The 27,630-nt window shown below is 43.4% G+C and overlaps 1 protein-coding gene across 3 annotated transcripts in view; it reads right to left on the reverse strand.

Annotated features, from left to right (window-relative positions):
• The window catches only part of ALK (ALK receptor tyrosine kinase), a 328,498-nt gene that overhangs the window by 10,835 nt on the left and 290,033 nt on the right, over positions 1-27,630 (reverse strand). For all 3 annotated transcript variants that reach the window (XM_074578928.1, XM_074578927.1, XM_074578929.1), the window contains 13 exons: positions 26,309-26,471; positions 21,752-21,902; positions 19,110-19,241; positions 18,040-18,184; positions 17,002-17,184; positions 15,406-15,504; positions 14,272-14,424; positions 12,955-13,053; positions 11,008-11,194; positions 8,755-8,845; positions 7,765-7,829; positions 6,726-6,855; positions 953-1,050 (listed from right to left, as the gene is read on the reverse strand). In XM_074578928.1, coding sequence (XP_074435029.1) covers positions 953-1,050; positions 6,726-6,855; positions 7,765-7,829; positions 8,755-8,845; positions 11,008-11,194; positions 12,955-13,053; positions 14,272-14,424; positions 15,406-15,504; positions 17,002-17,184; positions 18,040-18,184; positions 19,110-19,241; positions 21,752-21,902; positions 26,309-26,471 — 1,696 coding nt within the window. The remainder of the gene's footprint in view (positions 1-952; positions 1,051-6,725; positions 6,856-7,764; positions 7,830-8,754; positions 8,846-11,007; positions 11,195-12,954; positions 13,054-14,271; positions 14,425-15,405; positions 15,505-17,001; positions 17,185-18,039; positions 18,185-19,109; positions 19,242-21,751; positions 21,903-26,308; positions 26,472-27,630) is intronic.

Below are 27,630 nucleotides of genomic sequence, written 5' to 3' on the forward strand. Positions count from 1 at the left end.
ACGGCCAGAAAAGTCAGTGTTTATGGATAACTAGTGATGTCCCAAATTCCAATCTACCCCAAAAGCAGGAGCAGCTTTGTATTTTAGCATTTCCTATTTAAACTTCATGTAGTATCTTCCAGCTGAAAGGATGGGCCTCCTGCGAGCCTCCCTTCACCCCAGGAGCTATTTTTAAGTCTCTAAGGAGTTGCAAGCAGCGGGCCTGATTTCAGCAATGTACTATTCCCAACATCAAGCTGTCTGGGGAATGATCCACTGACCTGTTCCTAGTGTGCTCATTCAAATATTGTCAAACGGGTGTCGTACCGTCAGGGACAGGAAGAACAACCACGTGCAGGTGTTGCTCTGGAGACTGAAAGTATAGGCCTGAACGTGTGCATGCAGGTCAAGCTCCAGCTACACCTCTGCTGGGCTGAAGTAAACCTTGAGATCTGAATAACACAGTGGCATACCTTGTGGGTAACTCTTTCAGAAGAGTGAACTACCATCTCTCTCTACTCATCTCTACTCAATGGCCAGAATTTTAGACACCAAACACCCTGTTCTGCAGAAGCACGTAAAAATAGTCACAAGCTGTTGCACTTTGGCTGTACTTGTACAGCTCTCGTTCGAGAGGGAGAAGGAAAGGGTTCCAGAATAAGCAGAAAGAACTAAGCAAAATTCATGATGGGGAGAGCTTTGAAGACTTCTGTCACGAGATTGTGTTTCCATTTGCAGAGTAGCCAAACTCAGGACAGAGCTCAGGATCTTTGGTAAAACTACAGACCTCTGCAACCTGATGTATAGCAGCTTTTCTGTTAATTGCTTCTATTATTCTGATTTTATCTACCTTGTTTAAAGGTATCCAGCCACTAGAGTGCAGCAGGACATAAACATACCAAGCAGGGCATTAGGAGTTGGTGTTGGCCTGTATGCAAGCCATGCCCATGCTGACACAGATGTGTTCACCTACCTGTGAATGAAGTGGTTCTCCTCCAGGTACTGACACCCACAGGCAATGTCACGAGCCACGTGGAGCAAGTCCAGCATGGAAAGGGAGGAGGGCTGATTCTACCAAAAGAAAAGGGACAACCATGTGGTAAATGCAAGGACATGGCATGATTTGTCACTGATACAATGCTGGGAACTCTCCAACAGGTGACATAGCTCAGACGCTAACAAAGGGATACAAAAATGCACAAGAGAGTGTTCATATCCATGAACTATGCAAAAATATGCAGGCACGGTGTCATACAAATCCCAGGGACAGAATCAGAACGGATGGATCTGACTTTCCAGCTCCATTGGGATGCCCCTGTAAGAATTTCCCTCGGTTCTCATGGGAGACGCTTCTGAACTTTCAGCCTGATTTTTGAGGAGATCTGTAGCCTGACCTGGTCCTCACTCAGTTTCTTTGTATTATTGCTAGCTTCTTTCTAAAGTCACCTTGAACAATGAGAATGACATTTTGTATAATGTCATGAGTCACATTTGCTCTTTCCCTCCTCCACATCTGTGTAGGTTTTATCTTGCCCCTCAGAGCAGTGACACAGGTTTGCGTAGCCAACGGCTATGGAAGACTAAGGCTGCCAACTCCTTGTTCCTGCCCCTCTGATGAAGTCTACAGCCCTTGCCAGCAGCAGCCAGATGCTTTAGTGAAAAGGGCAGGCTTAGTACCAGCTCGCATTTGCCGGCCTCTGGAGCCAAACCATCAGCTTCTGCACTGAGGTGTGAATCAGTGATCCCTGCGGCCAGTCCTGTGGAGGAGGATGAAATCGTTGCTGCCAGCAGGGTGATGACAAACAACTGGGTGACAGTGATTGCTTATTCCACAGCAGCCATTTGCTAGCGAAGTGTTTATCTGTGGCCTCAGTTATTTGACCAAACGAGGCTATCCCACTCCCCACCTCTCTCTTACGACACCTGCCATTCTGCCCAGTGCCCATAAGGGACACCTGCCCATGGGTCTCTCCCACTGATGCACAAACCAGCATGGATCCTCCAGTGACAGGGACTGCTGGCTCTGCCAGCCTGTCTGTTGTGATGAAACATATCTCCAGACTGATGTGATGCTCTGCTGGCCATCCCACCTGATCTAAACCACTGCTAAGTGGGACTGGAAATAAGTCCAGGCTCTGTAGCAGGCAGCAGCCAGTAGTTAAACAGTGGGCACTGGCTGGTAAAACATAAAAAAGTCTTAACATCTTCTGAAGAGATTAGGAAAAACCTGGTCTCGATACTTGACTAATGACATAATTGAAAAATGCTGCATCTCTGTGTGAACACAGCCTTTTTTTTCAGCGTGGTGCCATAAAACAAAATCGTTTGTGACTATGTATCACCTGCCTATATTTTATTATTTACACAGTATACTTCATTGCATATATATATACTTAATTGATTCTTTAAAACACCGGACTGCGTCTCCCCCTAAACCTTTCTTTTTGTGGAGTAACCTTTTCCTGAAAACATAAAGCCTCTCCCCTCCTCCCCCACTTTTGTGGAGAGGGGGGAATAATCTTTCTTACCTCTGTGAGTTAAAGCAACTCACCAGCTACACAAGATGGCTACAGTAAGAAAGGACGCAGATGCTTTCTTTTTCCCTTTCAGGGCATAACCAAAGGGAAATGAATATCTCGATCTACCCATTCCCTCCTCTTCTGGGCAAAGGTCAGAAACCTGAAGTGAAAACTGAGTAAAAAGCCCAATTCTTTACTGTGCAATCGATTCCAGACCTGAGCTATAATGCAAGTCAGTCAGGAGGCTGAAGCCACAAGCTGATTCGAACAGCATAGCTTTTTTCTCTTTTTCCCTTTTTTTCCCTTCCTTCCCCCCCTTGGATGAATTCCTTCCACCTTTTATTTGGCTAAGTACAGTCCTAAAACAGATGTGACTGCCCAGCCAAGGACAATTTAGCCATGTAATTTGTTTGAAAAATGGAGGTTTGGGATTCATTTTGCAAGGGGAGCAGCCTTGATACACCAAAGGACTCACTTTACAGCTTTTGCTCCCCAGATGAATGGACAATGCCAGCCGCAATGCACCGCTGCTCAGAGCAGTTGGCATGCTGGAAGCACTAGTGTGACACTTCCCTGGGTGAGGCTGAATCTTGCTAAAGATGAACAAAATTCTGTGTATTGTTCAGTGTAATCACTGCTCTGTGCAACACACAGCACAACAAAAGGAGGGGAATCATTTATCCATATATGATTTATCTTCCAGAGCTGTTCTTTGATTGCTCTGCTGTGTGAGAGAAAGATCAGCGCTGAACTTTCCAGAATGGACAATTCTGCAACGCTCCTAATGAGCGAAGGCTCCGATTCTAGGCATCTCTGAATCTATCAGATTGCCTCTCTCCAGACAAGAGGGAAGGGATAATCCTACAATAGATGTGAAACTTTATTGGAAATGGGACAGAGAAACCCTTCAGGGCTGTAAACCCTTGACCCATGGAGAGGTTTGAATCTGAAGCTTACAGAGTAGGCCTGGCTGGCATAAACTGACAATATTCCACAAAAGTAACTGGTATTGTATCAGTGATGTTGGATGAACATTTGGCTTACACATATGATCATTCTTGCTTAGAGTCTAGAAGAATCATTACGTGTTGGCTGAGCATTGCTTTCATTATTTACATGAAGAACACAGATGCTCAACGTGCAATAACCAGTGCTGGCAGTATTCTGATCTCCCATTAAGTTGGATACCACGTCCTGAGGCAACTCTAGCTTCCCACTTCATGTCCCTTACGATGTCTTAAGTTCCCCCTTCCCTTGCTTCACGTTCTCCTCCACCATTCCCTTTGCTCCCTTCCATGCTTTTCAGTGGCTGAGCACACAGCCATATGTTGTGTGTGTCTTGCTCCTAGTCACACAGGTTCTCGCTGGCCAGTGGCAAGCCAAACAAGGCAACTGTTGTGCTCAGTGGTCACTCTAGTGTAGAGCTTTCTCCTTCCTGGAGCCTTGGGAGATGTCAATGCCTTTGAAACCTCTATTAAATTTGTCTGAAACTGGCAAATGAATTTGAAGTTATGGCAGGTGAGCAGGGAGAGCAACTGGGGGATGAAGGTAGAGAATGAACACATACATCTTCCACCTTCTGCAATCAGGCTGAAAGCAGAAGTAGGTAGGAAAGACGAGGTAGTAAGAAAATAATCTGGAAAATCACAGAATGGCAGGGGTGGGAAAGGACCTTCAGAGATCATCTAAATAAATAATAAAAATACAACACTGGAAAAAACCAAGGGGAAATGACAACAGTAATTCATACAGTGCTTACTGCACAGTACGCAGTGCACCTCTGTTACTCAGTCAGCTGGGTCTTGTGCGTTCACTTAATTCCTGTTGGAAGCAAGGCTCATAGAAGCCTGTTTACTCTACACTGTTGCTTGTATTTCCTTTCCCTTAACGGGACTGGAGAGTTAGATGTCCAGTCTGCTATGCCCACCTTCTGCCTGTCTGCCTTGAATGAGCAGTAGGAAGAACACAGCAGCTCAGGGTTCATTAAGTGCAATGCAAAGATATAGACAGAAGTACTGACCCACGGGTCTTGTGTACAGAGACTCTGTCACACCTCAGGTATATGCAGAGGGTAAATCCACTCCCATAGCTGGATCTCATACTTCACAGAGCACAATGCTCCACACACATCTCATCTCATCAGTAAGACAGTCTCCTAGCCTCAGTTTCTGGGCCAGTAGTCAAGCATGTGCACCAGAGGCTGATTTCTCAGCACTCACAGGTGCCATTAGCCCCTCAGAAGCCGTGCCGGCAGCCAGACAATGAATTACACTGTCCTTCTTGCCAGGCATCCACCATGTGGTATGGTAGTAGAAGTGAGGCAAGGCAAGAGGAAGGAAGGTGTTAGACGTGGAGCAGAAACATGTGGAACCGTGTCTGTGCACAGTCTGGCTGTCCACATTCACCTAACTGTTAAAAAGGGACTGGAAACTGTTTTTCTGAATCAGTTCCAGCTTGCAGCTGCCCATCTGCATTTGAACTTCATCTTTCCCAAAGTGCGACAGGCATGGGACAGAGCAGGAAACAGCAGCATCAGTCCCAGGCCTGCGGGCAAGTTAAATGCAGGAAGAGGGGATGATCTTCAAGGTGCTGGGAACAGCCCCTGTGTGTAGTAGTAATTATGGTCAGTCTCAGATAACCTCACACAGGTCGGGAAAGACAATGAAGGAGGAGGAAAGGAAGGAGAGACTGTGAAGGCAGGAAGAGAAATAGCAAGGAAGGAATGTATGCTGTGCCTGGAGTGAACCACGCACCTTTTTCTGACAGTTTTCATAGGGGTTGCACAGAGCTACTGCTAACAGAAATGGAAGCCCTTGTGTGCAAGGAGGAACTCATGACTGTGGTAGGGGCAGACAGAAACAAACCCCTCAGATCAGAAGGCTCCCATGGCTGCATCCTATAAGGATTAAGGGCTTTTCATCCACAAAAGCAACTGGTTCATTTTACTGCAAGTAGGTAAAAATTCCTGCTGTTCAGGACTAACGTTCTTTGTGCTTCCTCACGAGACCCTGATCATTACTGAGCTGGCTTCTCTCTCTGATTTAATGAGCCAAAAAGATGCTCCCATTGCAAAGTGATTGATGACCTTGCTCTACACCTTCCCATCTCACCTGCCACTTCACACATCTAGCACAGCCTGTCCTGGCAGTTTTGAACAGAGCACGTGCAAGGTAACACACCTTGCAAGAGCCCACACTGCAAAACATGAATCTCCCCATTGACCCACCACCAAGTTCAGCACATTTGTATGAGCTGGCAAGAGCATCTCTAGATGCTACAGGAAGACAGTCTCTGTTTATAGAGACTGCTAGCTCAGATTTCAAACATCTTGACTTTCTGGGTGTTCAGCCTTCTTATCCAGGCAGGAGCCACTTTATTGCAATCTATCCAAGACTGCAGTGCTCCTGGGCAACACGGACCATTTTATATGTCTGAAAACCAGACTGCAAGGAAAAAATACAAAGTCAATCTGTTTCCAGATGCCTCGAGGAAGAATCTTATCTGTTACAGCCAATTTATGTCTCTCTCATACTGATAAAATCCAGCATTTTGCCCTGTGTCAAAGAAATGTAGAGTATGAAGCTGGGCCCTGGTGCTAACTTCAACAACATCTGGGTGCCTTTGTGATCCAGGAGCTCATAGCAAACTTTATTTTTCTGAAGTACTGATTCCTCTCTAGAAGTTGTAATTTATTTCTCACACATTTCTAACTGACCGTAAGTTCCTATTGATGCTGATTTCAGTGAGAATATCTTTAAAACTCTGGACTAAAGATATTTGCTATTAATTCAACAGCTCCAGGCCAGATTCTCTTCTCTATGTCAAACTTGTACTGACAGATATCCACAGAAAGGCACCTGATCAGCAGTTTAAATAATGGATTTATCATTAATACCTTAATGCTTCTCCCCAACCCGCCCCCAGCTGGTATGAGGAAGGTAAGAGTAGAGTTTAACATCTGTTTTTAATATTTTGGTTTTTGTCTTTCTTTAGCTAGTATCTGCAATGATATGTAGCAAAGTCCAGGGATGAGGCACCTCTGCATAACCCCAGCAGCATTGTTCCCTGTAAGTCTGTGTCCGGCCAGAGTGGTCTTCTAGCAACGGAAATTTTCTGATCCTCTATAATGCTGGGAAATAGTAGCTGCATGGATCAGCTCTTTTATAGTTATGTATTTGCCTTGTGGCAGCAGCTTACTAAATAAAATTCAATTTTCTCTTTTCTTACCGGTCTAGGCCGCGTCTCTCTCAGGAATGATTTCAGGTCACCTCCAGCCATGAGCTCTAGCAGGATGAAACGGGGCAGTGCCTGCAAGCTCACCCCGATACAGCGCACAATATTCTGGTGGTTGAACTTGCTGTGGAAACAGGGAGACTCAATTATGGAGCATCTTTGATCCAAAAAGCACAATTACAGAAAGGAATCCGAATGTTTTGCTGTGGGGAATGTTTGGGTTTTTTTTTTCAGAATAAGTAACAAATCTCAAAGGCAGCATAGCTGGAAAAAGCTAAAGCCCTGCACTTTGTGTCTGTCTGCATCATGCAGAAACAGAGGTGGGGAAGGAGCAGCTTCTGGCTGCTTTTCTACCTCGTATATTCTGCGTCCGTTTTGGGCTACAGCAAGACTTAGGGGTCACAGGAAGCAGAGAATGTCTGATAACAGAAGTGTCTGCTCCTAATTTCACTGTCCAAGGGGCAGAAGCTGACCCAGGGCAGTTGTTCCAAATAATATACTGACATAGGAATTTGCTTGTGCAGGGGATATTCCTCAAGGTTTAGTCTCTAATATTTCCTTATTTCTCCAGACCTCAATGTGATAGGAAACTATTTCTGTGGATCCTAGGACCCAGTCACTGAGATGTGATGTGACAGCAGCATCAGGTCAATGCTGTATGTTAGTTTTGAGTAGTTTAATCAAAACTCCTAAGGTCTCCTCTTACCTCATGTTTCTGATGTCTAAAAGAAATCAAAGGATTCTATTATCAGTTCTGAAAACTGGGCCTCAAGATTTTCAATTTGGATAATGAAAACCACTGTGGACTCCCTTGAAAATTCAGCCCTTAATCATCTGGTACCTCAGTTTCTTCATTTGTAAGAAGAATAGAAAAGGATTCTAATGCCTATCCTCTTCTAAAATACTGATAGCCATGTACTAAAACTACTGTATAAATGTGTTCGTGGACATCATCTCTCAAAGAACCTTTTTTCCTTGCCGTTCTGGGCTTTGCAAGCCTACACAAGTGCTTGTTCATCTTATTCATACGCACCTAATAATGAGAGCTTCCATGAGGAAGTCCAGCTCATCTTGCTCCGAACACACTTCTGGCAATGTCTGGAAAAGAACGAACAGGTGAGAAGGAGAATATATTTATATTTACAGATGTAGAACACCTGACACAATCAAAAGCGCCAACATTGTCTGCAGCAATTCTTGTTTCTCAAAAAGAAACCTCACTAGCTAGACCACTAGATAATAGCTAGACCATTACTAAACCAGACTGTGAAGCCTGTTGAAAGGTACAGATCAGAACACACGGCCCATTAATGCCACTGCCATCCTCCTCCCAGCAAAGGAAATAGCCCAGAGTGCACAGGGAACAGTGCTCAGTATATGGGACTCTGCTGTATAGAGGACGAGGAATGAGAACCACAGTTCCTGAGCTCTCAGACAGTTCAATACTGCTACCTCCCAGCAAAACTATGAACTATAACCAGCAGTAGGACTGTGCTGCTATGCAACCTCTAGGAGAAAACAAGCTAGCTAGGCTGCTGAAGGCCTGGAGAACCCTACCAGGGTCTCTCAAGATTTAGCTTCACATCCAGTGCATATCCATCCTGTAATGGAGTGCTGAGACCCCTGGAAAACCAGCCATCTCCTACCTGCAGGATCTTCGATACGTGTGCCAGCTGCTCTTGGCCCTGTGAAGACTTTTGGCCTCTGACTCAAAGGCTTTGGACAGGTTACAACACCAGGTGTAGCATGTAGAGGATGGACAGAGGACGGATTTATTTCTCATGCTTGCAGTCTACTGCAGCTGTATGGGAATACTTACAGACCTCTTTTAATAGTCTCACAAGCCCATATGCTACAAGTTGTACCATCGCTATGATGGATTAAAGTGTTGCAATAGAGCAGCAACCTTTCTAGCCACATCCTTCAGTACTATGGTAACGCTTAGTTCATTTTAATAATGCATTGGGACTCTTGGGTGAAAGGTGCATGAAACCATCATGATAACTCATACACTGTCACTTACTTTCACAGCCACCTGCAAGGGAGTGGGGTCGCTGGGGATCCCTGCCACCTGACCTTCATATACCTCACCAAAGGCTCCGTGACCCAAACCCCTGGACAGACCAGAGAAGACAAGAAGGTTTTACTACAGAGAACACACATTATAACACTGTGGTCACAGCTCACAGAACGGGCTCACAATTTTCATGGTAGTGAAACAGGGAGAACTGGATATTGACACTGATGATACCACTCCTCACACTACGCAGGGGACCAGACCTTGACGCGATCTTTCCTGGACCTACGATGTATTTAATTGGAAGGGAAAGCAATCCTCAAAAGTTAACAGTCCCCAGTGAAATCAAATTGCTGGATAGCACTGTGTAATGGATAGCACTCTTCTATGGCTTTGGTGTCAGTGCTTCAGTGGTGAGTGCAAGATGGGTCTTAAGTTTTGGTGTTCCCACACCCTAAACACATTAACAGTTCCCATGATGTTTATGCATCACCTGAACAAGAAACTAGGAAGCACAATGGTTCTCAAAGGACCTGAATTGTAAACCAAGTGTCTTTTCCTGATTTTTTTTGTGATTCTGGGTAAGCACCTTAGCCAGTAAATGGTGATGATAGTGCTATATAAAGCACTCGGCTCTAGGAATTTGTGATGAAGATTGTTTCTGGCACTGATCGTATTATGAAATTTACAGTTTTATTTTGAATAAGGGTACAAGAAAAAAAGAAAGGAATTAAAGTAATCACACAACAGATCCTGTCCCCTGCCCTTGTGATACCGATTTTGCACACCTGCCTATTCAGTGTTCACTTGCTTAACGTTAAGTCAACCGGTACAACAACAGCTATACCACATGCGTCATAACAACACAGCGAACTCTGTCAGAGAATGAGGCTGCATCCCAGATCCTGAGTCCCTCTTAACACTGCATGGGCTGTGCATCGGGCAGTAGCAGTTTGAGCCTCTAAGAGACATTCCTGCACCTCAGTCTGGGTAAAAGGCTCTCACTAAGGCTCTCTTCTACAACATGTGCTTTCCTGGTAGAGCCAAGTTTGGCCTGAGAGATGCACTGATTCTGTTCTCTGGTCTATCAATGGACTGTTTTTGCACGGGCTGTTGCCCTCCTGTCTGTTCAAAGAGGTGCTGCTAAGGGCAATCCGCTCTGCTGTTGCATAAGCTGCATCTGGAGTTTCGCCGGGATGATGACCAGTCTGGGCAGTGAAACCACAGTGAGGACTTGCGCTGCCTGTGACTCAACCACTTCTTCTTGTAACATTTTGTAGGTATCATCTTGAGGCAATATTCTTGGGTACACCTCACTAACAGTACAAACTGAGGGTATAAAACAGATCTCTACAGCTCATAATTCACCCTCCTCCCCAAAAGCCCACCTTCCCTGTCCTTATCAATTCCCAGCTGTATCTTCTGCTCTCTGCACCTTGCCACACTTCAAAAATCTTTTCAGAGCCCAAGTGACAAAGGCAGCAGCAGCACAGGGTACAACGGAAGCTTCCAGATGCAGTCCAGCAAGATGTGCAGGTAAGGGGGGATAAGATAAGAGACAGCACGACACTGCAGACTGCATAGACTGGTCCGAGCATCATCTTTTTCTAGCACCGTAAGCTTCTTGTGTAAAACTGCATGGCACCAGGGTCATGCCACATTCACAAGTGGCACACACGATATCCTGCAGCGGAGCAAAGCGTGAAAGAACTCTGAATTTTCAAGTTTTTCTTAAGAGACTTTCATACTTTCCAGAAGTTCTGATCCAGACATGACTATCCTGGTGGCTTCATATTCCTGCCTTTTTAATACTGTCTGTCAGTCTCAAACCCATTGCTTTTCCTGCTATTGTACTTAAGGATGTAATTGTCTTTACCAAAGATCCCACCAAAGACTTTAAAAGAGCCTCCTACAAGCCTTGGCCTTCACAGCATTTTATCGGTTAACACTGAAAATGGGCCATTCATTGCACAGTTTGCAAAAGATGTGTCTGAATTACTGGCGATGACTCTTCAGTTCCTCTCATAATTCCAGAACATTAAAACTGCGCCTGTAAAAGGTCAAGGAGACTGCTGTAGTCTAGTCCCCTCCACACAAGCCTAACTACTGCAGCTTTTTTTTCTAATGAAAAGGGGCATGAGTCTAAAAGTACGAGAATTTGTACGTGCCTGCACAAAGACATGAGTTCACATCTGTGTAAGAGAGCCAGCACACGTGAGTGTACAGTGTGAAGCATGGGGAAGGCAAAGACGAATTTACCGGATGAGGGAGATGTTTTTTCGAGGCACCTCTTTGAGGTCACTAATGGATGTGGTCTTTCCTGCAAAGCAGTAGTTGGGATTGTAGTCTGTCATGATAGTGGAGGTACGCAGCTTGCTCAGTTTATATTCTGGGCTCTGTAACTCCATCTGCATGGCTTGTAGCTCCTGGTGCTTCCGGCGATATACTAAATATGGAGAACACAGAAAACCAGAGACACAGATTGACTCTGGAACAGGACAGCAGCTGTGCAGCATGCCTCACTGGAATTTGCTGTGTGGTCAAATTTCAGCAAATCAAACCAGACACTGACACTGTCATATTTCTGTGCATCGAATAATTACAGATAGAAAATGGAATCTGAAGTTACTCAGGAACATTTGATTTACACGTCTTATGAAGAAACAGGCTTGCTCATAAACTGTTTGGAAGAAGTAAAATGAATGTCACTAAGAGATCTCTGATTTCACAGTTATGAGTTTTTTGTTTTGTTCTATTTGGTTTAAGTGGACCTTCTAAGTATGAGCCCAGTTCCAAACTTGAGGGAGTCAGGGTATAACCAACTTTCCTAAATCATGTCGAAGCGACTATAATCTAAAATGAATTATCGCGTGGTATTGTTCAAAATGGATAGACTACACTGTTACCTCAGAATAACACATTGTACATAAAACTAGCTCACTTTGCAAAACTTCTTCTGCTTCTAAACAACAGAGTTGGACTAAATTTGAAACCAGTTTATGGTAGTGTTATACTCCTTGAATCACTTGGCTGATACTTCTAAAACGTCATTAGATATCACACCTTGAAGGAAGACATCCTGTGGATATTCCTTGTAATAGTAATTGATATTGCAGTATTTTTTTCACAGCAAGATGCCAATCGTGAGCAGGTTAAATCACTATTACCCTTACTATTGATTTCTGTGGCAGCTGGGTTGAGCCCGAAGACTGTGACAGTAATAGCTATTGCATCTTCTCCAGCAGATGTTGCTCAGGGGAAGAATTTAAGGGGTAAACATGCACTTGCAAAGGCAGACAGATGTAATGACCTATCCACAAACCCTTCCTGTCCTCCATTTTCCTCCTCATTGCTTTTGCTTTGATTTTTTAAACCACTGCTCTTTCCTGAGATGGCAACGATAGGCTAGTTGGATGGAAAGAGGATTACTCTTCCACTCCCTGAGAAGTAATTAGTAATTTTAAAGGGCTACTGTCAGGCCAGAAATCATACATGTAGGGCCATGTGTGTGCAACTGATAACTCCTGAAATTCTTAAAAATGAAACAGCTGCGCAAATCTAATTTAATAGCTGCTGTTTGCTGCTCCGAGTACATCCCTCCCCTCCCCCAGACTATATCCAGTGTGGACAAAGAAAGGTGGCAGAGCTGTGGTTTGAATTCCTGGCCGCTTTTCATTGATTCAAATCTATTCCGCTTGCAATCGAACGCAGGTGAGCAATTGTTTAAAATAAGAAAATGAAAGGGTGAAAAGTACCTTTTTAGAATTCCAAATAAAGATGCCAAGAATGCCCACATCATACCTAGTAGCAGTTTGTAAAAGGGGAACCTATGTCAGAATTTCAAGCTGAAATGTCATACATTAAGAGGCTAAATCTGTATATAGGCCACAAATAGAAGCTTGCTTTTAGGCATTAAGCACCAACAGCTCTTTCAAAACCAGTGGCAGCTGTGTTCTGGCAGCTTTACGCTACAACACAAGCAATAATGTCTCTTTTGAGATGCAGTCAGTAACTGAAACCTCCTCAAATTGGTCATTGTGGTTAGAAACAACGACTGAAATCTAAAGTTAAGGCATGTGTGTGAGAAGGTGTCATTAAATACAGCAGCAGCTAAAAACCTGAATCCTTTTGCCTCCCAGGGCCCAATTATCCCTGGCTCAGATCCAGCCCTCATATGAAAATATCTTTTTGCAGAGAAACACTCACCTATCATGATTCCTGAAAAAGCCAAAATTAAAGCAGCCACCAATGCTGAAGTCACTACAGACAAGACCAAGGAGAGGGGGAGATGAACCACTGGCTCAGCTGTAACAGAGGCAGGAGAAGAACGAATTACATGTTTGAAATGATCTTCCAACGGCCACTTTTTTTGCAGACAGATTTTTCTGTTTTTCCTTCCATTTACTCATCTGCTGCTCCTATAGTGTAGGAGCAACCTCTGGCATGATCAGTGCTCAGGATCTATGACCTCTAATACTTCATTGTTTGACTTTCCTCAATTAATATCAACCCATTAAAACAGATGGTTTGCTATCAGCGAATTAACATGTGCACTCCCTGGGTATGAAAACAAGACCATAAAAACCAGGGGCAGGAGGTTGAGGAGGTGGAAAGAACACTACATTGCCAGGGTTAAAATGCTGCTATCAATGCCAAATCACAGCAAAAGCAGAAGGAGGACTGCAATATATCACCTCCTAAATGCATCTAATCCAGGCAGAAAAACTTGTTAACAGCAAGCGTAGTACAAAGTATTCCATAGCTGCATCCTCACTCAGGACCACCAGGCGTTCAGTGACTATCTATTAAGGTTTACTTCACCCTGGCAAAATGACCATGCTTTTCACCCATTTTACAGGTGAGAGTGGTAAAAATACAGAACAATTTTCCCATGCCAGTGACAAAGCTGAGAGCAGGATTCCAAAACCCCGGAGTCACTTGCTCTAACTGCTGGGCAAAAATATGAAGGAAACCTAGTAATGGAGCTCTGAACACTTGTTTTTTAAAGTAAGGCAAGTACAGCGCTGTCTTTAGTTTTCCTCAGAGATCTCTCATGTAGAATTTCTTATAGATTCTGCACATTACATGTCCAAATCCACAGGAACTATATTCTCCTTCACCTTGTACATTTTTTTTGCTTTTAAGAGGACTGACCTGGAATTTAAGTTTAGCTGGAAAATTCCTTCAGTGAGCAAACTTTCATGATTTCAGAGCAGACTGTGAGCATCAGCGCAACCAGGCGCAAAATCTGACTCTCCTCAGTGCTGCCCGGTATACCAAACGTATACTGGAAAGCAAACCAGCAATGCTAATCTGTGCACCATTCCTCAGCACTGATGTGCCTATATCCCAGCAAAATAACTCTGCAGCATATACCAGCGGGAAAGAAGGTAACATTCAACGGAAGCCATTTTTAAGAAAGACTAGATAACACTTTCAGGATGTCTTACAGTCCAAACTACAGGTTTTTGCCATGCATTTTCTGTTTCACATGCTAGCAGCCTACCCCATACACCTACTTACCTATGCAAGACACACCATCCTCAGCCAACTCTGTGCCTGGCTCACAAAAGCAAATGACTTTTTGAGTCTCAAGATCAACACGGCACTCGTCCATCTCACAGTGACTGCAGTTAAGGTGCAGCCTAATATCCACCTCTCCGTGCCCCTCTGTCACTAGGGAGTGGATGAAAGAAGCTGAGTTAATTACTGTAAAGATCATTCATATCATTCCCTTGGGCACTGACAGAAACAGGAGACATAGTGGTCATGGTTGCCAGATGCGTCAGGGTGGGCCCCATCTAAGAAACGAATTTCTCCCCACCTAAGAAACCAATTTCTCCCCACCTCCTATAGCTCCTGTCCTTTTCTCATGCAGAAAATAACATCCAGCTAAATTAGTCCCACTGCAGTTGAGGTGCACTGGCTCTCTTTGAGCAGACAGTCCTACCAGGTTAGCAAGGAGGCTGCTCCCGAGGCTAAGGGAAACCTGCCCTTTCAGCAGTCCGTGGGGCTTACCCTTTTCTTTCCTGGTTTTTACTCCCTCTGAGATCAAACACTGCAATGTTTTCAAAACTTTCTGGGTCAATCCATCAGGCCAGAGTACATCTGTATTTGAAAATAATTCTGGCTGTTCTAAAGCAAACTTTTTTTTTTTTTGAGCAAATAGATATTTTTGTATTTCTGAACACATCACAAACATATTCAAGACACTAACTTCTGGACAAACACAGGCTGAAGTGGCAGTATTTATCACTCCCACGCACTCCTGGGCAGAACTGCACTGTTTTGTCTGCAAAATCCCTGGTCCAACCTGGATACTTTGCCGAGGGATGCTGTAAGGAACACGTGAGGTGCGTAGTCAGGTGCTTTGTCTGTTTCTTTCCTAAATTATCTGAACTATTGGCCAAAATTATTCTATAGGCTGGTAGACTATATTGTTGGGAAGTGTTTGGATTAGCCTTGATGTTCTCTCCCCCTGCTTTCTTCCTGCTACTTCTTTTTATTCTCCATTGGACTTCGTCATGCTGTCTTTCTGCCTCCTCACATTCATGATAACACTAAGCTGTACCCAAAGGTTTCTAAAGCGTACTACAGATGCAATCTATTCTTAACATGAAATAAACCCACTAGAAGACTTCTGACCAATATGAATACCTTTAAGTGCTGGAGTGTATAAAGTACCAATTGGATTAATAAAGGACACACCATCCTCCCCATCCATCTCTGGGTCATTGTCCACTGCAGCATTGCCACCTACGTCAAACCAGAAGTTACCTTAACAGACTGAGGCTCATTGGCACTAAAATACAGATAAGCGTTTCAACATGCATGACTTCAGCATATTTAGGGAAGCATCCAAATGAGAAAAGAGAATAAATCAAAGTATTTAACATACAGGGAACACTTAGCGAGTTGCGGCATGAACCCCCAGTCTCTTATCTCTAGAACTTCAATTTAACAGCAGCAGCTTGTGACAATGAATTTCTTAGCTCTGTTTTAAGCAGACTGTTGCAAACTAAGGCACAAACTTCATCTTTAACCATTTGGATGCTGTGAAACATCCCTTTTAAGCCCTTCTTGAAATTAATATAGCCAAGAAACTGGAAAACACCAGTACTGAAGGGCTAAGTTCAGTACCCTTGCTGATCAAGGTATGTACTGTGTCAGCACAGGGAAGGAATAATCTGATATTTTCCTCTCCTTCGCACCCTGAAAGCAGGGTGGTGGTCTACCAGGAGTGGGGACCAAAGGAATTTATGAGTTGCTCATTTGTGCTTGGGCATATAGAACATATCAGGACCAAAGTATGGGCAGTTACATAGAACATATTAGAAGCACAGTACGGGCCATATACTTTGCGCTACAAGCATGCAAAGGTTCCCCCGCCCCACCCAAAAATGGCTTTTCCTCTTTAACCTTCTTTGATGAAATTAAAATTATGTCATGTGAGGCATTCTGTTGGAAAAAAGCATTACACAATAACATTGGTACAAAACATGCACTTAATCATTTAAACTTGTTACTTCCTCTCAGGATTTCTAGTCTATCATACTCTTGATTCAAGCTGTGGAGAACCAGGGGTTAAAAAGTCCACCACAGTGCAGATGGCTGAAGAAACTATGTGGCCCAGGAGATTACGGGTTAGTAGAGATCTTGAATCTGGCCCACACCAGTTATAATCAACGTAATGCCATCTGACAGCTGTCTTGAGACCCTCAGCACATGAAATTAGCTCCTTGTTGACTGAAGTCAACACCACTGTCGTTATTAGGAAGGGTCCTGGCTGGCAGCCTGAGCCTCTGCCCCCAGAGACCTTCTGCGCAGGACCAAGGCCCACCCACAGCAGGGCAGGGTAGAAGAAGCTGCGTCTTTCCCTGGCATAAAGCCTGGCTGCCAGTCTCCAGGACCAACGTCCTCAAAACACAGGTGCTGGCAATGGGAGCACATAGCCTGTGGCTCCTCCTTCTTCAGCACTGTAACCCCAAAATGGAAGGCTCAAGAATCACAGCAGGAACTTGATGGCACATTTTGCAGAGCGCAAAGCCAGGATTACAGCTGAAGGACTGACATCTGGCTATTTGCTCAGAGACTAAATGCCATACGTTCATCTAGTGCTAAAAAGGCAACACACAGACATACTAGTACATAACAGTCAAATATGCTAGCTACAGGAGAATTATCTATCAGCGTTTTGCTGATCATTAGCATTAAAGGAGGGGAAGGGACACCTTGAACACGAAGCCACTTTACCTATATATCCTCCGCCTCCTCCACCTGAGGAGCACCCCCCTCCACCCCCTCCGAAACCCCCTCTTGTCTCCCACCCCCACTTCTTCATGGCCTGGGGGCAGGATCTTCCTCCAGTAGCACCTTCCAGCAAGGATTTTCCTGACCACAGGAAGGAAGTGTTATCATTCCAGCCACCTCCACCACCTGCAGTTAAGAGAAGAGAAAAGGCACAGGTAGGGGTTATTTCTGTGTAAAAAACACTGCAGGGAACTGCAGAACAAGCACTCCTTCAAAGAACCTCAGCTGAAAGTAAGAATATTATGCCTTGGTTAGAAGAGAGGATGTGCTTGATACGCAGTGCCACAGTGACCTTTCTGTAAGGCTTTCGACCATGTTAATTATCTGCAGCTCTTTTCACTTACCATAAAAGGACAAGTATTTTCTATGGAAAATGTAAAAAGATATCCCTGCCTACTCCCCATCCGCTTGTTTCTGGCTTACAGAGCCTTCCCCTTCTCTTTGCAAAAAATACTTTTGAAAAACCCTATGTCAGTTCTGAAGCAGCATAAAAGGAATTTAGTGAACGGGATGTGAAAACATGTACCAGCCCCCACTCTAAATACAACATACTCACCAGTGACTCACTTTCAGCTCTGCTGGTTGTTCAGTCCAAGGTCTCTTCACAGAGACTTCTAGCCAGGGTGCAATTATGCTCTTTCTGCATAAGCCAGGGAAACTGTGAGTATGTCTACACAGCGCAACACAGTGCAGGGAGCAGGACGGCCACATTGGCACTGCAAACTCCCACATCAAAAATCAAACAACTTTTGTTATGAGAGGTACTACATGATTTTGGGAGAATGCTATGGCTATACCATCTCTGATACTCTTATTTAGGCCAAGTATCCTGCACTATGAGTACATCCTTTTGCATCTGTTATACTTCCATCTTCCCCCTGAACTGTGTTTTCATGAGTTTTGTCTCACCTCCTTGCGAGGAGGAATCTGGGAGTACCACATATTCACAAAGGTTTTCTTAGAAAGAATAAATTTCCTTACCTGCAGCTCCTGAATTTCCATTCAGTCCTGGAATAGAGGAATCATTCTCCAGCCTTTCTGGATGAAATGTGTCTGTTTTGGCCCTGTAGGCCCTGCCACCACCTCCTGCTGCAATTATCAAGGGGACCGGTTCTCCATTCTCCATCTTAACAAATTCAGAAATAAAGGCAGTATTTCAAACTGAGTCAGACACACAAATGGAAGCTCAACCACATGCCAGTTACTAGGCACTTAGGACTGCTCAGCACTACAAATTGCCATTGCATTATTTATGCACCCACATCCAAAAGATTAATGAATAACACTAGTCATACCAACTTCTGCAACAGGGAACAGTGGCATCAGCAGCTCCATGAATTGTACCTGAAGTGCTGATGGCTCTTAGAAAGCTTGTCATGTTACTGTGTGATGACTTTCATCAAATGAAACAGATAAGGAGCACTGCTTTATGTAGTGTTTCCACTGGTAAAGGACTGCTACACTGGAAACTGTCTGAACACAGAGTTATGTAGAATTATGTAGAAGCTGGGTGATCTAAACTTATTGTTAACTTTTGAAGCCGATGTTTGGAATGAGTGCTGTCTCAGCTAGTACATGACAGAAAAGATCAGTGGTCCCTAGCTATAGGGATGCTGACAGAAAACATATAGGCTATCCTCAACTTTCCTTGTCATTGCATTCTATAAGCCGAACATGTAGCTGAAGTCTAATGTTCTACAAAAATACATTTGAGTAAAGTCCTGTGGAATTTGCCTTTTGCTGTAGAATTATGCTTCAGCATCTCAGCTTGCATTGAAAAAAAATCCAATTCAAACTATTATATTTGTAAAGGAAACTCCAAGCCACTGAAGCAAGTGTGGCCGTACTGTGTAGCAGTTCTAAGACGTGTGAAGGGCCAACTCAGCTCACTACAGCTATCAACTGGAAATGAAGGACACCCAGAGCTCACTTTGTGGACACTTCCCCAGAGATGTAGTATATGGGGTTCTCACATATTTCACGCTGCAATACTAGAAGTGAGTGGCAGGATGTGTTCACACCGAAGGTGCCCAGGGACTATGTTTCCATACCTTAAATATGTAAGTTGCACCTCCCCCACCTCCACCTCCTCCTGCCCATTCATTGACACTTCTGTTCACACGTATCTCTTCTTCAATCACATTGTTCTCTCCAATGCAGACTTTCTGTATAACATCATTAGTCTGCAAACAGAAGACCAGGTCTGAATTTGGTAAGAAATCTCCATGTTGTTGAACACACATAGGCCTCATGGACCCTTCACCCTCCCAAACCAATAAATTGTCTTCCAGCAAAACTACATAAGCAGCAGAAGCAAGTGAATGCTCTTCTAGAAGAATCTCGCTTTTTGCTTCAACCTTTGTCAGAAGAATTTTTTGCCATTTTAATTGAATTATGTTGAAGCAAGCTCAGTGCTGATATCTATTACCATGTAAAACAGCTCCATTAACTTTTAACATACAAGATGTAGCAGAATTTACTGCAAATACTTCCAAGCATTAACTATCTGTATTTCACAAGTAGGGAAAGGGAGTAACTCAACGATGATGTGACTTGCCCCATGTCACAGAACAGCCAAATGGCAGTGACATAGAGAGAGCCCAAGTTTCTTTACTCCTCTTCTAGTGCCCCATTGGTTGGGGCCAGGCAGCCAACGTGCATCGATCCAGAACTAAGGTGTATTGCTGGCTCACATAGATGTACCAGAGCTACCTTTAACCTAGGTAGTCATAGCACAAACAGCAGCAATGAGCTCAGCGTAGACTGGCCACCTAATATTTATTTAGACTTCCAGGCAAGTTTTGATGCTGATCTGATGCTCATGCTATAGCAGCAATTTTACTGTAATTACCAGTGCTAGCTAGATCAAAGCCTACCAAAACAGCTGCAATCCACCGTTTGATTGCAATGTTGACCTGATGTTAAAGAAACTACCTCACTAAAAAGCCTCCATATTTCATACTCAGCATTTTTTCCCCTCCACCAATTATCACCAAATGTAATGAGCCTTCTGTGTTACGAAAATCACTGGATTCACTAACTGATCTCAAACACATTATACCATCATTTATAAGTTCTTCTTCTGGACTATAACCTAAGAAAGGTAACTGTCACTTTGATTTTAAATTGGAGCACTAAAGTGCATGACAAACAGGACTCCAGTGTGAATACTTGTATGTTGCAAGCTTTGCTTCTACCTCATTTTACTTTAGACTTTTCACCTCAGTAACGCTATCTAGCTGTGCACACTGAACTCACTAAGTCAACAACACTTTAAGGGAAAAAGGCACAAACAGTTGTTATAGTACAATTGACCTTCTTCCTTCTGCTTTCATGTCTATGTTTTCTTTTGGAAGAGGAACCTGATAAAAGCATCCTCAAGTTACAAATTATTCTGTTGACCACAAAATGTGTCCTAGGCTGTGCCAGAGAATGAATGGCATCCATTTTGTGTGTGCAGAATTGCCTATGGAACTAAACAATCCTCCTTTCCCATGTCTTCCCTCTCCTTAATTGATTTGGAGCTGGGTGGGGATGATTAATAAAATGACAAAGTCAATGACCCAAAGGAACCACTAGATTACAATTGAATTAAAAAAAAAAAATCCTTCATGGCACAGACATAATTGATTACAATCCAATCTAGTATAAGTCCCTTCTACCAGTCAACGCAATCTCTTTGCCTCAATGAAAGAATTACATTAGCACTCAATAAATTCTCACTAAGATTACAGTGGCCTGCAATTTAATGAGTCCATATATTACACTCAGATGGAATGTCTTAGTTATAGACGTTAGATGGAACTTTGAGTTAGGACATTTCTCCTTTCAAAGAGGTTTCATATTAATGGTTTGTTTGTAGATACGTATAATTCCAGTTCTAACATTATTTACTTCAGAACCCAGCCTTGAGAACCCCTCTTTCTGGTCTACATCCTTCAACCTTTCTTTGCTGTAACAGACTGCTAAGATTTCACTCTCTTGGATGCCAGCCATTAACAGCTGAGAAACGCACAGCATTTAAATGTCCAGCTCAAAGCTCTAGGTGAAATTTCATGAGGTAATACGTAGTTTCCTCCATAAGAATTGCCTATTCCCTCATCTTCCAAAGAATGCTAAACAATTAATAGATTATTGTGCCTTCAAATGGAGGAAGTTGCACCTTTCTGTCAAGGCATTTGCAGCAATGGTTCGTTAGTAACACAAAAATCAGGACTGACCCAGCAGTGATTAATTTGTCTCTCCCATTCCCATACAGAGAATAACCAAACAGGCCCTGTGAGGTGGGTGTCTCCAGAGTTGCAGAGTACTATAATAATGGCAGGGCTGGCCTCAACAGCGGAACAAAGACAAAGCTCTGTGAAGCCAACCTTAAAGACTGATCTCCAGAGGAAAGGAAAGCAGGGTTGTCTTTTCTCTCCAAAAACCCACACAGATGCTCTGAGGTATGCAGACCAACCAGCAACCTGTAGTGTATTTGTATCAATGGGGCCTGAATGTTGAAGAGGAAGTGAGAACAGTCAACATGGTACTTCATCTTTTCACACTCGTGCCCTCTGAGTAAAACTGTAGCTATCCTTTGAACCATATAACCCAAACCCTCTCAAGGACAACGGTTTTCTCTGCAAACAGACAAAACTCCATGGATTTGTAGAAGGAATTATAAGGCAAAACAGAAATGGCAATCACTTACACTAGGACAAGCATCTTCTCCTTGCTGTCCCACCAAGATATACAAAGTATCATCCTTCTGGAGGTCAAAAATTCCAAGCACAGACACGCCGTGGGACCGCACCATGGTGTTCTTTCCTCCCTTCCCACCAGCAGCTCCATAGCCTGAGATGCTGCAGGAAAAAGAAAACAAGAGCCTGGCACCTCAGTTGTCCCAGCCAGGTGGAAGCTAGTACAAACCACTTCTGGGCACTGAGTGTTTTGCACACCTGAACTGTACACAGTGTCACAGGGCTGTGCCCTGAAGACCTGACACTCTAAATAAATCTAAACCCAAAGCTTGAAGACCGAGATTATCTGCTCTACACAGACCTATGAACTTGGGTAGCTACAGAACAGCTTCTTTCACACTGATTCTTGGGCAAACGCTCGCTGAGGACAGAGCGAGCAAGTCCCTGTAGTTTCAAACTTTAATATATGAAACACATCTTGTTTCCCAGAAGGCGTACCCTTGAGAGGTTTGCAGCAAGGAAGAAAAAGAACAGAAGCAGGAGAACTGGTAAGTACAGCACATATGGCTAAAGAGAATATTAAGTACGAGACCGACGGCGGAGATTTGAGAAAGCAGACAGCACAACTGGTCCTGAGAGTATGGACCAGATGGGAAACAGCTCTCCTATTCCCACGTCCAGAGGAATATAGAAGAGTAGACGGACATGACACCAACTGCAGTAAACAAGGAAAGCAAAAGCCCCCTGGCTAAACTCTCAGCCACCACAAATGTCTCACTGTCTCCAGCCAGGAGAGGCCAGGTTGCATACACAGGCTGCTGCAGTCTCAATTAAGGCTCTGGGACCTTTATTTCAAGCAGTCAAGATTCAGAGGTCCTTAATGTTGTCGATGTACCCAGAGATGTGTCTGTACCACTGCACTGCTCAGCTCCTCCCCTCTCCCTTTCTAAGTACATAAACAATTCACATACTTGAAGCAGCTTTTACCAAAGGATTTCAAAGCACTCTGCAACAAAAGACATAGTTACTCAACTTTCTGAGCAAGTGGGTGGTGGTACAGCAAGCTCAATTTAGATCTGAAATAAGCAGGTGATTCTCCACTGACATTAGTAGCTTTGCAGCTATTTGCATGAGAGTAAAATTCAACCTGGAGCATGTAAACAGTGACCGCAGGGCTGAGAACACAAAACTTCCTCTTGGCTTCCTACCAGTTACAGTATAGGTGCTCTGCTTTAACTCCTCCTTTCCTCCAGCACCTGGCTGGTCTTTGCCCAGCCCACTCCTGCATGCAAACAGGCTACAAGCGGAACAAGCCAGCACCACCCATCATGAGTGAGCATCCTGAACAGGTTGGGCAGCCAGCTCACTCTCAACCAGCAACTTGCCTTAACAATTAGCATGAGGAACTCATGTCATGATACTGCTCTGAGGCAGCCAGCACGGAGCAGTTCTGATGTTGAAGCAACTACGGAGCATCAAGTGCCTCATAAAGCACATTAGATCCTCGCAATGTGACATGATTATGTTCATGCCACTGCTGATAACCAAAGCAATCATTCCCCAGTAAGGCTGCACTGGAGCCAGCAGAAAAAGTGATGGACACAGCACTGGGCTACCCTGAACAGATGCTGCATGAATCTGAAGACTGAGTTGATTTGCTGTAGAATTTTGTAATGGCTAATGAGGTGCACTACCAGGCACAGCAAGCTGGCAGGGCTAATCGGCTGCAATTAGGGGCCATATTTTTCTGTGTAAGAACAGATTTTGCATACAACCAATGATGTCAGGAAGTTCAGGAGAACCCGTTCTGGCCTCATGCCTCATTCAACGGCTGCAGACAAATAAAAACCAGTAGAATCAGGAGACTGTCATTCCCTATTCAAAATGGGTGTCACTATTTAAACAGATGACTTGACTTCAAGATTTAGCAGGAATCCTTTCCTTAGGCACCGCATTCTTTTACAGGAGGAATCCATTTAACCATATTCAGACTGCCCTGGGTAGATATAACCAGAACACAGAATACCTTCCACTGTCTTCCTCCTTTTCTTTTACTATGATACTTGTAGGAACTGAAAAAGAAAACTGCATCTTCAGGAAGGATCAGGATGAACGGAGTGCAGTGGCTGTGCAAATGAGGGCTGGAGAAAAAAATCCACCTCTAGGTAGACAGGTCATAGGAAACACTGGAGCTAGTTTTGAGAATATGAGAAAATGCAGTGCCTAGGCTGGCCAATTTAGGAGGACACCATTTTGCATTCCATCGTGCCATGTTCTTGTGCTACCTTACAAGAAGGGACCAGAGAAAAGAGAGGACAGTGGAAGTGACAACAAATGGACACCAGCAAAACGGACCAAAGACTCTTGTTTTAAAAATGGAAAGAATTGGGATAATGGAAGGTAACGTGCCATTTCTTACAGTTCACTTCTCTCATACTTGATCATAGGCCTAGATATGGAATGACAAGACCTTCTGAATGCGTAGAAGAAAACCTGCAAAGGAAAATATTCTTTATATTGCCTAACATTATTGTTATACAATGTGCGGTCCCTTGGGAGCAAACTAGATGATTTTGACCATATCAGCATTGAAGTATGCAGGACTCCAGTCTTCAAATGAAGATACCTACAGTGTATGGCAGCCTACCCAGACCTTCACAGATGGTGGGGTTTTCTGGGTGTAGTAGGGTTTTGTGGAAAGTTGAGCTTTCTGTCTTTGCATTTTAGTAATGCACATTCTGCCTTGTGTTCACACAATCTGTATCCTTCTTATGCAATTAACACGAATGTAACTCACTGCTCTACATTACGTAGTATAAAACACACTGATACGGCATAACAACAGTTTTCTTAAGAGCCCAACAGCCAGCTGGAGGATTTATCTCTGGGTCAGGTATACTGGAGATGGCTATCAGGCTAATTTACAGGACACTCAGTGCAGCAGGCCTGCAGGGGAGAGCTAAATACAGGCAGTGGGTCCATACCCTGGGAAGCCCCAGAATTGATTCTGCAACTTGACATTTTCCTAGGGCTATGCTATACTGGGGGACTCTGCTGCCCCTTCAGCAGCCCAGATTCACAAAGATGTCAAGTTAATTTAAGCCCACAATTGCCTCCTCCTTTCCCCAGGCTGTGAGTTCTCTCCTATAGCCTTAAGAGGTGCAGAAGAGAATGTCATCCATTTATATATAGGTTACCAATGACATTAGCCATCTATTATCTATACAGAACCTAAAAGTCTGTTAGGTCATTTATAGGACTTAAATAGACAGGTCCTCCCTGCAGGACCTGTGGTTTGTATTGTGTAGCAAAAATCAGCCTGCAGTTGCACTGGTATTCTGGCTCTTCTTGGGCTATGATATTAAAGAAATGACAATGTTGTAAGTTTATTGCCTCTTCTTTTTGGGCTATACTTTATAACCATATTTACTGAATGCTGGTCCTGAAAAATTCTATTCACCCCAGGCAACTCATTTTTGATAGCTGAGTAAAATATCATTAATGCTTTTTTCATTACCATCAATCCTTGAGGTAATAGGCACTCAGGCAGAACTCGCGCCTAGCCTAGCCTAGCCAGTTTCTCAAAACTGCTTTGCAGTAGACTTCTGATAGAGACTAATATCTATCTTCAATACTAATATTCTTTTTCAGTAAAAAGAAAAAAAAGAAGGTGCCAGTGAGTTTGAACTGAAATTTGTTCAAAGCCTGCAGTGGCATGTTCTGCTTTGAAATCCATGATGCCACCATTGGTTTCAATAGGGAATGTTGCATAAAAAATCCCCACCACTAGACAGTCTTTGATTCAAACAGACAGTTCTGCTTACAAACTGATGCATGTAATGGCTTGATGTTACCATTCAGATACAGTGAACTAAATTTCGATTGCACTTCTTTCCCTGGCAAGAGCAAAAAGAAAAAATGATTGGTAAAAATCTGATGAAGTAGCATTGAACCGTATCTGATCATCTCCATTTGAAAATAACTCCACAGGGGGATTTAAGTGGTAGAATCCTCAGTATCACAGAGCCTAAAGATTTAGGCGGCTGGCTTCCAAAATCAATTCTACAGTGGTGAGCCAGGCTTACAGGCTCAACTTACCATGCCTAGATTAAAAAAGCAAGGTGCTGAGCAGCACTTGATGCAAGCTGTCCCATAAGAAATGCTGACATAATATTGTGCCTCCTATATCAGGTAAAGAGTGGGAAAAGCTCATTTTGATCCCAGAATTCAATGGATGGCATATGGGATATGTATGCCCCTTGGCCTGGGGAGGTGAAGACACTCGACTTTCAGATACTTATAGAGCTCTCTCAATCTGTAACCATTCAGGCTAAAGATTTGTCTGCCTCAGATGGTTGCTTCTCTTTCTTCTCTCTTTCACCAAAAAAATCACATCTTCCAGACAGACAAATCTGAGACTGGAAAGGCTAGAAATCAGGACCAAAAATCCAAGCAGATCTAGCCAAACTTCTGAATATAATACCTCATATATGCCTAGCATGTATCTGCAACTTGGGTAAGTTTCAAATGCAAAGATATATCATGACAATCAGAGATGGTTCTCTTACCTGTATGTGTTGGTTGCTGGTACTCTCCAGATCTGAATGCCTTGGAGAATCCCTTCAGCTCCTACAATCACACTGAGGTTGGAGTTCCTGTAGGCATCATTGCATTGGCTCTGCGTGGGGCCGTAGGGTCCACTGGCACCACATGTTGTGAATAACCAGTGATCTGCAATGAGGACATAAACAAAGCATGATCTGAACAGCCAAAGATCAAGTAGCTGTTCTGCTCTTTATTCGCTCTCTCTTGTTGGACCCCAGAGAAGAACCTGACCCCTGAGGTTTCAGCCAGAACAAATACTCACAGAATTCTCTTTAAAGACTCATAGAGCTGTGTATCTCAGTATTTGACAGCTTTTCATCTACATCTCCTGAAAACTATCACAACTATGAACATAGCTTTACTTTTTCTAAGGCTGAAAAAGGCAAAGATCAGAGAGTAGAGTAAAATGCAACACAGACCGCCCAGCTTTGGGCTCTGCTCTGCTCTTTGGGCTGTTAAAGTGCACGCTCGAAACTTCAAGACTGGTGCATTTTAGCACTTTCAGTTTCTACAGACATTTGATAATTGAATTTATTTTATATGCAAAAGTAGCTGTTAATTAGATAGAAACCTGTAAATACAACATCATCTCAGTGATTACAACATAACAAATAAACTAATCGTATTTTGAATAATTATTTGCTCACAAGAGATTCAAGTTAAGCTTCAGAAGGCAAAAAACCTGACTGAGGCCTGTAAAACAAGCATTCAGCTCTGCATGTTCTAGGCCAGATCTGCGGGTGTAAATCAATGCGCTCTTATTACAGCCATTTTCATCAACTGGAAGTACCAGCCCTGTACAAATAGTTTTCTAGAACAAGGCTTTGCTAATTTATGCCTCAAAGATCTAATTTTTTAATTTGAATACATGATGCTGAAAAACGCTGTCCTTTTCATTAAAGATTTATTATTACGCCCAGTGCAGTTGCAAGACCATAATGCTCTTGTAAAGCCCACCCTAACATATCTGCTAGTATACCACGAAATATTTCATATGTAATCAAAACTAAGATTTAGATGGTAAATAAGTGGACTAAGCATTTTTGGTGAACATTAAATGATTTATTACTCATACTTATTAACCAGCTAATATATACAATCTAATAAACTCTATTATTTAATTCTACTGCCATTAAAGACAAGAGACCTGAAATACATCTAAAGAACATAATTTCTACAAATAATGTTGTGCCAGACAGCCCTCCTTCTGGCTTTCTCAAAGCCAATTTTTCCCCCCAGCTTCCATAAAGCAATACAACACATGCAGACGCTTTCAGCAATGGCA

The sequence above is a fragment of the Larus michahellis genome, chromosome 3 (assembly GCF_964199755.1).
Source record: "Larus michahellis chromosome 3, bLarMic1.1, whole genome shotgun sequence".
Classification (NCBI taxonomy): domain Eukaryota; kingdom Metazoa; phylum Chordata; class Aves; order Charadriiformes; family Laridae; genus Larus; species Larus michahellis.